The sequence below is a fragment of the Myzus persicae genome, unplaced genomic scaffold, assembly GCF_001856785.1.
Source record: "Myzus persicae strain clone G006 unplaced genomic scaffold, MPER_G0061.0, whole genome shotgun sequence".
Lineage (NCBI taxonomy): Eukaryota > Metazoa > Arthropoda > Insecta > Hemiptera > Aphididae > Myzus > Myzus persicae.
In genome coordinates this window covers 413,508-426,270 of record NW_019104322.1, presented here as the reverse complement: position 1 = coordinate 426,270, position 12,763 = coordinate 413,508, and the positions used below count along the sequence as shown (strand labels likewise).

Below are 12,763 nucleotides of genomic sequence, written 5' to 3'. Positions count from 1 at the left end.
TAATATCAAAGTGAAATATTTATATTTTTAAATTATGATAATTTAAATACCGGCTTACAACCTGAATACAAATTGAAATATTGTAAAAATATCTATGTACAAACTTTCTGAATGATTGTATGTCTCTACATGATTACACAATCTGAAGTGCTTAAGTGGTTTAACGTGTTGACCAATGTACCAACATAATCTGTTTACAGTTGTTTACGTTTCTTTACGTTTGAAAGGAATACAGGATATCTAAGTTCCCGAATTAATAAGACTTAATACTTAATCCACTGGCCACAGCACATTGGCTAATGTACAAATTAGGTTGATGATGTATACATAATATATATTTAAGGTCGACGTATAAATTGCCTTGTTCATATGGATATGGCTAGAGTCAGTCTTGAACAAACATGGTCAGTTCAGGTCATATTATACATCATATAACATGTATTGTAATATGATGATGTCATAAAAATGTTCTATTTAAAAGGGAAGAACTTTTTTATAATACCTATGTATTAATTGTAGGTATATATGTATAATGTATATTAAACAGGGTTGTTCGAAATGAATCATCCGATGCTCTGCACCTGGCTCCCTATAAGTCACCTGACCTTACGCCATGAGACTACTATTCTTTTGGAGATGTATTAAAGATAAACTGTGTACAAACCAGCGGCATAGTGAACGGGGTTTTATGTCATTTATACCACCGTATCGGGTCTAATACATTATGGTGAGGAATGACATTAAGCAAACATTAAAAAAAAAACATATAGCCGTATTAATGTATTATAATTATATCTTTTATGGTATAATACATTATATTAAGGGGTTGAGATACTGAAATATATATGCTGTGCATTATGGTTTATAAATTATAAGTCTTCACCACGTCACTGGTACGTATCACCATTACCACCAACCACAGAGGAAATAAACAATTAGCGGAGTCAGCTATTACAACGCGGATATATACATTATACGTCATGGAATTTATTTGAGTTCCGACAAGATATTGTGTTGTCGGCGTGAGTGCGTAACGAAGGGAATTCACATAGACCATTTGTCGTTCGATACTTATCATTAAATATTTAAATACATTATGAAATATTATCCTTATTTATTTAATTATCTATATCATATTATAATATTTAATCTAAACCTGAAAACTAAAAACCTATAATCGTTTTATATCGGATGATGAATCGTATTTCGAACAACCTTGCAGCGTATTTTGAAAATCGTGAGGACGGGACGTACACCTACTTACGCTCAAAGGGGTGTACCGCGGTTCGGCGTGGTAGTATAGCGGCGGTCCGCGGAGCACGATCGGCGGTGGATCACGTGCGAGTGTACGTCGGCGACGGCGGCGGCGGCAACCGACGGGGTTGACTCAGTGTTGCTCGGGAGGATAATGTTGCGGCGGTGTACACTACTACAACAACTACTACTACCACTACTACTACTACAAATACTACGACTAGACGGGACTCCGTGACGATCTCCATCGCGACCATGACGCTCGTCTTCGCCATCCTCGTCGCGTTCGTCTCCGTCGTCGACTGTCACACGTGTAAGTATAATAATATAGCATAACAAAATAGCTATATTATTAAAATATTTGTGTGTGTGTGTGTGTTTTATTAGAATTATATTTATAATAATATTTTCGTACATAGTGCACGATAATGTTTTTTATTTATTTATTTATTTATTAGAGTAAGTCTCACAAATTATTCGTTTTTATCGAACAATACAAATTATGTAACTGTCCTATAAGTTATAATAATAATATTTGATATGAAGATTGGAGACGTTATTTATGCGTGATAAACAAATCAAAACCCTATCTATATTACGCTCATACAAATTGATTTAATTCTCATTGCTTATAGTGGTTATTAAAAACTGTAAACGTGCCATATACGACGAACAGATTTTATTCATCAATTTCTTGTATTTTTATATATAATTCACCAATCAACTATATTATTACGATACGACATCAATTTTTTAATATATATTATTGGACGAAAATACAGGTTTATAGACTGTTGTAAAAAATGAATTATAATACTTGGGATATATTCAACTCATATATTTTGAGAAATTCCCTACGTTATAAATATATGTTTTCATTTAGTCAGAGATATGCTTTATGCATTAGTATATGGTATATCATGTATTCGGCTGAAGTTTTAATTTAATTATTTCACAAACTACCTATATAAATTAAATCAAAAATTGATAAAATGATTATCGATAAACTATGATTGAATTATTAATATAATACCGTGTTCCTTTATAACGTGCTCATATTTTGTATTTAAATTCCTTAAAATATTACTATCTGAAATAATTTATATGTATTTTCCACTGAATTATAGAATAATTATATTATCGTTTGAAATACACATTGAAATATATATTGTAAAAAGATTAATTACTAAGTATGAAATTAATTTTTAACTAATTTTGTATTTATAATAACTAAATGGCTAAATGTGTATGTTTTTTAAGAAATCAAGATTTTCAATTATACATACATAGTGTATACACAATTGAAATTTCATATTATTTAGAAAAAAAAACCTTATTATTATAATGTAACTGGATACGTCATATGTGAATTATACACAAAAGTATTAATTTAGAGATAAAAAACAATTCTCTTTTATTTTTAGAATCATATCGTCTTATTGTAAGATATTTTAATATAAAACGTTCAAATGGAATAGTCTTCAATTTTACATTTCAAAACATCGCGTATTTTAAAATAACATTTAATTGGATTATGTATGGTTATAAAATAAATATAAATACCTTTCTCCCAGATTGTTTAATATGATTAATTTTTTACGATTATCATTTGTTAAAAAAATATATGATTCCAATTTTTTACTTCTTAGTAGTTCTCATTTAAAATATTTATTATTACATTTTATTACGAACAATGAACAGATAATTTAAAATAATTTAGTGGAAATGTATAAAGTAAAAAATAAATCTACAATGTAAAAAAAGTTATTTTAAAATAAAAGGTTGAGGTATGAGTGCATAAGCGCCTTAAAAGGTATAGAAAATTTAGGAAAATTAAAATGTAAGAATACTATCTAGATATTGATTGCTGAACACTAATCTCATTTTACTGTGTTAAATTTATCATATAATATAATCTGATATCTAGTGCGAAGTAAATATATATTATTATTTTAGCTTTATAAATAATGTCAAACTATGGAAATTAATTAAAAAGGTTTAGTTTGAACGAGAAATGTTTGTGTACAAAATTGAAAGGACACGTATTAAAATTTTTCCTTTTGTTAGGCAACATTTAAATTCTTAAAAAATGTTATGGTAAATAATAATAATTATTATTATATTGTATTCTGTTTTAAAATATAATATGTCATTTACTGTTGTTAATTTTTTAAATACAGGGGTATCAATTGTAGGTATAGGTATATTGCTATTGAAAAGTGTAAGTACGAGCCGTAATTATGTAATATGTTTACTTTAACTATCATTTATTAGAGTTATCCATCGTGTTTTTTTAACATTTAATGTTGGGTTGCATATTTGTTTTTAAATTATAATTATAAGTACTTGAATTATTATTTACTACCAAGCATTTTATTGAAGAAAAAACTGACTTTTTTGCTTCCCTACTATAAATTATAATCCATTAGTATGAATTTCAAAATAAAGATAAATATACGTTTTATCTAGGTGGTTCTTAACAGTTTCACTTTGATCTATTTGATGTATTAATTGGAATTCAGTATTTATTAAATAATACAATTGTACTTGGAAAATATAGTAAATACCTATGTATCATTTGTTTGTTAATTGTACCTAAATGCGCGTAGAAAGCAGATTTGTTTTTTAAGCTTGTGAGATAGCTTTTTTTAGTGTACCCGAATTTGTTTTAAGGTTTTATATATATGTTCAGTAAACACGTACGAATCTGTTCCAAAAGTCATTTTTTTTTGCGTGAAAGTAATGTAAGGGTTTTGAAAATCGTGTGTGAATTTGACACTATCGTTTTAAATTGTTTGGACTAAAACCAACGGACGATTTACTGTTTATTTTATTGGTTTTGAAAAATAGACAGAGAAAAAGATATAGGGCACAATGCCAGTCCTAACCTAACACCTAACCTTAATAACTATAGGACACTAACGGTCCTTTTTAAACCTTTTTTTATTTACCTACCATCTTCCCGCTTGAATGTTGAAAATTTGATTTTTATCGACGAGGATAAAAGAACCACACAGATTTAATTTAATGGATAACGGCACAGACTTATTACATTATGTATCACAAACAGGTATATATAGATCATCAAACCATAGTACAACAAGTATAGACACAGTACGTAAAGGGCGAGGTTACAATATTTGTTTCGTATAATCATTCTTTTCTAAATCTAGCTAAAAAAAAGATTTTATGGAAAAATATTCTTAACACACCCTCAGATTTTCGTGTTGAAATATTGTTGTAATCTGTATTGATACAATTTTGAATGTCGTATATTATTATAAATTATAATATATTCATCATATTTGTTTCGCAATTTGTATTTAATGTTATTTTTTATTGTCTTGGTTTTATAATTATTTCTAAAACTTATTAATAACTATTACGATTATGAATTACACACGCCTTTATAGGTATACTAACGTGTTGTTTTACTCGTAAAGTGTTTAGATACAACATTATTGTAATAAACTATATATACACATACCACCATACTACATAATATAAGTGATGACAACCATCTGCAATAAACACGGAGCACAAGTGGATATTTTATTATACTCGGACTGTCCATGACATTTTTCTAAATACTTATTCAATAGTATAGTGGTCTTGTCGGGAAGTATTTGACTTTAATATTACCTGTAGTTTAATATTGTTGAAAAAAAATGGTGTGGTGGCATATATTTTTCTTATAATATACCATATTGAATTCGCGTAAAAGCTATAGTATTATTACTTTCATTCAACAACATTTTTTTTATCCAAAATAATCTAAGCAGTCTTCTATGATTTGTCAATAATCATTATTGAATTGTAAACATTATGATTGTTTAATTTTTATAGTAACATTTTAACATCTACATAATAGATTTGAATTTACTACGTAAAACGAGTGAAGAAATTGATCATTGTGATCGTTTGAGAAATTTCTCCCTACAGAGCGATATATCTCAATAGTAGAAACGTACCTACTTTATTTGCACGAGAGAAAAATCTTGTAGAATTAATTAAATTTAAAACTCTATTTTCTTCAAACATTATGTTATATATCATTTATATACATATCATTTTATTCTCTATATTTTAGTACACTATTCATTATAATTTATAATTATAATAGGATCGTTGTAGACGAATCTTGTATTATTATTCAATTAAAGTTATTCTTATTCTTTTAGTAGTTATGGTTTAAAAATATAATTAATTTAGGTTAAAAAGAATTCTTAATATCTTCTACCAAAAAACGTTAGGATTATTAGTATGAAGACACCTACACGCTTAACTAATTAGTTATTACGTAAATTAATTTGATAAAATCACTTTTAATTGAATGATGCATAAAATATAAAATAATCGATGTCATTAATTTGGCATTATATTAAAATGTTGTAATTAGGTTACCGATTTTAGGTATTTTTAATCAATGTGAAAATCGAACAAAACTAAGAAATTAGTAGTCATAATTTTTTTAATATAATCAGTTTTTGTTATATAAAAATAAATAGTTATTAAATTAATAAATATGTAAGTTTAAGAATTTGCCAGTCAATATAATTTAAAATGGTACGAAATGCGTTGTCTTTATATAATATTTATATTATAAATGCATAGGAAAAAAATACCATTATCTTATTATGTTGGTTAAATATATATAAATTATTTTTGTCAAATACTAATATTTAAAAGATAATAATTTCAATTCTTCTATCACATTATTATTTTTGTTGAAAAACTGTTGGTTATTTTCAAAACAGTATTTTTAATTGTTCAAACGGAAAACTAAAATCATATATAATATATTTTATCTAACTGTTCAAAAAGTCAGTATGTTGATAACATTATAAAAGACTCGTCAAAACGTATTCATTTTATGTCCCTGTTCATTCGGTTATCATATTATATTCCTCTTGTTCGTCTAACTAAGAGTATAAAGAACAATACATCGCAATTTATATATTTTTTTAGAACATGCTTGCTCATCAGTAAAAACATATCAAAATTTTTCTTTTTGGTTGTATAATTTGTATATTGTATTTGTAATCGGTCTCTTTGTGCTCACTGACGCTAGTGATTATTCACTGATTTGTATATTATATATACAATTATACGAGTAAAATACAATTATATCAAATGTAATAATGGTCAGATTTAGAGAAACTAATTAATTATAAATCGGAAAGGCTGAAATATAAATTTAACGGCACAATCCGTAAATTTAATACAATAATAATTTATAAAACACACACATTTAAGATTGAAACTGAAATTAAAATGTCATTAGATAGAAGTATAGAATCATAGAATGGCGTGACTTGGGTATTTTTGTCTTGGCTAAAGAACTAAATTTTAATTGTTGTAGTATGAAATATTAGAACAATGAAAACTATTCTTATAACTTATAAGTTTACCATTGTGTAAAATAGCTGTTAAGGATTTCTTTTATTGAAGTAATACGTAGACATGTTTGTTTTGTATTAATCGATTATACCATATTATATTTTTTTTTTACTATAATATTATATTCAATATAGACTTGCCATCGAATGAAATGGCCAAAAGATCGTACCAAAGCTATACACCATACAACGGCACAACGGTGCAATATTATCTGGACGACGTTGACGACATTGATGACGAAGACACGGACGAGGACGATGTGAAAGTTGATGATGATGATCGGGCCTACAAAAATCCAAGGAAGCTACCGTCATCTGAATGTCCCAGAAATGAAGAGCAAGCTGCATTCATGGTAATATTTATTTGATACAATGCTACAATTTACATATTTTGAAATATAGGTACCTCTATCAGTATTTATTGTATGGAAAATAAAGTAGGTTATATTTTGATGGCACTTAGCATGATTATATGACTACTAGTATCGGATATAATGATGCAAATAAAGTAAAAAAATATAGTTAACAATATTTTTATGAATTTTTAAATTTTCAAACTTTACATTTTAATACTTTAAACTGTAGTGAGGGTTTGAAATCGGTAAAAATAATTTTGATGTTTGATAAGTTATTGAAAACATTGGATACGAGACACATAAATATTTACTGTCAGAAAACAGACATTTAAAAATATTCATTCGGAATTTTATTTCTGATTGATGTAAGAAGCTCATAATATAAATTATAACCGATATTGTATACCTACTTCCTAAAAATATTCCGTGTAATATACTCGTATATATACGCGAAGAAAAAATAGGAAACGATGACGATTTGCTGTAACAGCCTATAATATTTTGAAATTGGTACATGAAGTTTACTAAATAAAACCAATTTTTTTTTTGTTAATTTTTTTCTTATATGTTTCGTGTAGTTTATTATAATAATAATAATATCTGATTATTATTATTAAGGTACTATCAATATGTCATCAATAAATTGGCATATTTTATTATTGTTTGAACTTTCAAAATAATTTAAACAATCGGTTAAGTAATCAGTTTATTTTAGTTTAGTTCAATGTTGAATCCCATAAAAAACAATTAGTTGCGTATATTTTGTTTAGATAATCTTTAGTCTTTACTTAATATGTATTTATTTATTTTGTATTCTTGGTACAACATCAATTATTAGGTTATTAGCTTACAACAAAATACATATTAGATACATATAAATAAATACAATGGTTTTCTTCGGTTGAGTTGTACATATCAATAAGTTTTAGAAATGTGGTGGTTTTGTTGGCGTTGTCTTCGATTGAGTTAAGGGCTTCAAAGAGGTTGCTTGACATTTGTAGGTTTTTTTTTATTACCTAATGTGTATTAGAATTGGTATAGCAAAAAATTTTGTTTATATCAAATTGAAATATTTTTTTACATTTAAATGCAGAAATGAATTTCTGTGCATTTGTTTTAAAACTTTATAAGTGTATCCCTCATTTTTGATAGTCGTAGAAACTTAATTTGTAAAAATGAAATGATGAATAAAAAAAAATAAAGCATTTTTTTAAAATTTAAATCATTTAAATTATCACAGTTAAGTACTCTCCTTTTACACTATTTTACAGTTTATTTTAATGATAAATCTTATCAAGAGGAATAAAAATTAATTTTGCTTATACCTACTAATAATTTTTTTATTTCAAAATATCAACATAAACTAAAATAAATGTTGATTTATGAGTTAAGCCCTTGAGTACATATTGTATAAACTTGATGGTCATAAAGAGATAAATAATTGAAGTATTTTTTCTAGAGTTAAAGGTATAAACTTATTTTATTCTATAGAAACACTATGTTGGACATTTATAATATAAATAATTATATTACTGTCATGAAAACAATTATTTTTGATGTTAGATAATTAACATTTTTTTTCATTAATTACTTGTAGGTAAAAATAAGTCTGTTTATGAATTCTGCTAACGTTCATGTATAATACTTACCAATAAATAGTTAAATCAATATATTTCTAAAATTATTGTTTATGAACTTATATACAAACAGATAAAAATTGTAGTGCTTATTAAATTGTTTATGATGGCTTTGTTTTTGTTAAATGCATTATAAAACAAAGAATACACAAATAACAACATTATATAGGTACATTAATATTATTTCTTGATATTGTTATTATTTTAAAATAAAATTTGCAATTCAAAATTAAATCATAAATATATAAACCAATTTCCTGATCAGAATTTTAAATTTTCATTTTATATTAGTATTTTAAGTATTTTAGATTTCACAAAGGGTTTCTATTATAGATTTATATTTTATGAATTTCATTACAAAAATGATGTTTGATATAAATTAACTTTATTATTCATTTTATAGAAGGTATTGAAACCCTACATAAGAAACCAGACAATAATAATTATGAACATTTCGGTTAATTTTATTTCACATTTTTTTTTCGTATTGGCACTGTGACATTTTTACAAAGCTTGGTCTCTCAAATTATTTTACCTACCTAGTATTGTCGACTTGCTGTACCTATAATAGAAAATAATCAGCTATTCACAAACTATAAGCAACATTTGAAATAGTTTTTATTATACTTTTACAATTAAATCTAAAATTAAACATTTATAAAAAACTAGTGCCTAACCTAGAAACTTAAAAATGAGGACAATTATATTTTAATATTTTAAATACCAAGTCTGATCTAGTGGTATTTATTATGTTGGTAGGTACATTTGTTTTATTGAAGTATTTACTGTTTTTTAAACATTTATACTGTACTCAAAATGTTTTTATTTATTAGACATCTAAGTATATATTTATCAGTATAATTCTGGGCCACATAAAAAACCCCTAAATATTTAATGAATCAATATTTGAGTTAATTATCCTTTAAACATGATTTAGTGGTGCATGGTTGTTTCATTAAATTCTACTGAATCATTAAATTTATTAATTTCTTATGCAACTTGCCACTTGGTTATTATCTAGGAAAGTTTAGTTGAAATCCATTTACTTTCTTCAATAGATAAATCTATTTATTCGAATATAATTTTTTTCTGAAATAAAATTTATGTTTTTTTCTGCAGGGACAATCATGTTTACGAAAATGTTCCTCTGACGAAGATTGTAAAAGCAAGAAGAAGCATTGTCTTTGTGATGGACTTTGTGGAATGTCATGTGTAAAACCAGGTAAAATTTGAACTATTATATTATCAAATAATTAACTGCTTTTTACCGTATCAGCTTTTAACTTTTAGTTAAATTTAGTTAAATTTAATATACTACTATACATACATAAAACTTAAAGAGTGAGAGAACTAATCGACATTGAAAAATATAAAATGCATATTATTTACACTAAGTATATCTACACCTATCATTAATTCTTGAAAAAAAAATATAAGAACATCGAACCTCACTTTTGGAATATAACAAATCGATATTGTTAATAATTGCTTTATTACAGTGTTAATAAACATATTGATGTCGAATATATTTTAGTTCGAACCAATTAAGTCCATTTTAAGTACCTATATATGAACATTGTATAGTGTTACATTAATTACCATCAAATAATTTTGGTTCTATTGAGACGTAACAAAGTATTACCAAGTTTGAGATGTTCAGAGAGTATTTGTGGTATTATATGTATATAGTAGGTATAAACTTACTAAAGATCATAATATACACCCTTTATTGTACGGTATACTATATTTGAATCAACTGATCCGGGTTACTGAACCAACTAGACATTTTAAAATATAGCTTTATCCTACAATTTAAACTAAAAGTTATACTAAAATGTTACTTAATTTAAATGATAAGAATTAAACAATATACTGTACAAATTAATAGCAACTTAATTTTATAATTATATTTTAGGTTTTATGTGACACTATTTATCATTAACGGTTATTTAACATTAAAATGTAAGATTTCATTGAAAATTAGGTCTTATTAAAACTGGATCTAAATGTTAATACAGCTGTAATAGTGTACTACACAGACTATTAAATTGAATATTCTAATACGAATTTGAATAATTATTATGAAAATTACGTGTGTAATGTACTTATAATATAATGCATCACTTACAATAATAATTATTGTCTTTATATAATACACTTATTAAGCTAATTGTCATAAGAATATACAGTTTAATAATACAGACAATACAGTTTTTCCATTGATTAAATTTTTTAGACTGAATTAAATTAATTAAAAATAAATTCTAGAGGGACCTTCAATTGTCTTTTTCCATAAAAAGGATAGTCTTTAATTCATTCCCCTTGAAAAGGTAGCCATTTGCTTTTTGTTTTCTCAAACTAAACTCTAAGGAGAGGGTTTTCTGGCGAAAACTATAGTCCATTATACATCAAAGTAGATAATATAATTTTGTCTCATCGTGTAGTTTTTGCAATGTGGTAAGAAATGGGTATTTTGTGTAGCACAATGGACTTAAAACGAAGGGAAAGTTGGTGTGAAAAGTTTCAGTCGTCAAAAAACAGAAAACAGGCTATAAAAGGTTTGTGTGGATTTGTGAATTTCGAGCTAGATTTATAAAAATGAAAAAAAAACAGACAAAAATTTTGCCCCAGGGAAACTTTTGCCTTAAGGTTTTTATTACTCTGGCGTAACTGTACTCAGTACTCACATAGACTTTATGTTCATCTTGGTCTTCTGATCCTTTAGGGCAAATTGCAATGGTCGTTTCCGTTATAAAATTTCTTTCTCCTGAATTCTCTATTTTACAAAAACAAATTCTTTTCATGGTCGGTATTGGTACTATAACCAAAGTTCGAGCTCCAGACTCGATCGCATTAGACGATTTTGTTGAGTAATATGATAATTTGAATAAATGATTTAAAAGTATTGTTGTGCGATGTTAATCACTGTAAAAACTTGATTAGTAAAAAAAAGAGTCGATTTATTTTGTAAAAGTTTCAAAAATAAGCTGAGAAGAATAGTTTTTTTAAACTAACAACTACAATTAAGGGTAGGCATCTAATAACTTTATTTACACAAATAAAAACCAAGTCCACGAATTGATCTAAATATTTGATTTGTAATTCAATTATAATTGAGTTAAATAATATTAAGAAGTGTGGTTAAGTCATTATTGTTTTGTTTTCAATGCAAGCGTATTATGAATTGGATATGCTCAAAATGTTTTTTTCTAAATGACTAAGTTTAATTTTTGTTTAAATTTGATTGAATAAACAGTTATTTATAATAATAGTAATAATATTTATTGTAACCAAAACATATATTTATCAAACATGTTATTTTATAATTTATATATTATAAGGTTACTAAGCCTCCTAAGCTAATGCTTGTTGTGTTGCTAGAGTTCAATTAATTTAGTTAATTTTTAGGAAGCAGGTTTGCTGTATAAAAATTATAATAATTATAATCAGTTACCTAATAACAAATTATATTTTATTAAATTAATAACGAATAAATTATTATTTATTTAACACTTTTGAATATATTTTTATTGGTATTTAGATACGATAACATTGATCATTCATTAGTTTTACTTTCGCTTATTTTAATTACTACATTTGAATATTTTAACAAAATTAGCCATTCAAAAGTACACCCTGCGATTTTAAATTAATGCTTTATTAACTATGTTTTTGATTCAGATAAATTAAAATTTTAGACAATCTATCCTAACAAATTAAAAACAATGAAATTTAACGACCGAAAAGAGAAATATTCAGCATTGTTTTTGTATAAACTATAGTAATAAATTATTTCGATGGCGTTATCATAACAGGTCCCAGACACGTCCTCTAAAGAGGTTTTTGAGTTTCGACATATTAAGCCGATTGCTGCATATTTCGGCAGACACACGTTGTAACATCTGTTGACAGGATAACGTCCGTCAAATTATAATAATTATTGTGGTATCGCAACACCGTGATGTTTACTTTTATTACATATTCACATTCGACAGTCCTAACATATTTATCTTTCGTCAAACAAATATTTTCGAATTATGTTAAAAAATTATGGGATTCAGATTAATTAAAACATTTAAACAAATAACTGGCATTGTATTGCTTGTACATCATTACA

At 25.9% G+C, this 12,763-nt stretch overlaps 1 protein-coding gene across 8 annotated transcripts in view; it reads left to right on the top strand.

Moving 5' to 3' along the window:
* Positions 1-1,360: 1,360 nt before the first annotated feature.
* LOC111041153 (sushi, von Willebrand factor type A, EGF and pentraxin domain-containing protein 1) overlaps positions 1,361-12,763 on the top strand; it is a 65,300-nt gene continuing 53,897 nt past the window's right edge. For 2 of the 8 annotated variants that reach the window (XM_022325345.1, XM_022325346.1), the window contains exons 1-3: positions 1,362-1,567; positions 6,789-7,006; positions 9,766-9,868. In XM_022325345.1, coding sequence (XP_022181037.1) covers positions 1,510-1,567; positions 6,789-7,006; positions 9,766-9,868 — 379 coding nt within the window. In that variant the 5' untranslated portion in view covers positions 1,362-1,509. Of the gene's footprint in view, positions 1,568-6,788; positions 7,007-9,765; positions 9,869-12,763 lie in introns of all 8 variants that reach the window. The other 6 variants (XM_022325349.1, XM_022325348.1, XR_002605289.1 and 3 more) reach the window with 4 other exon arrangements.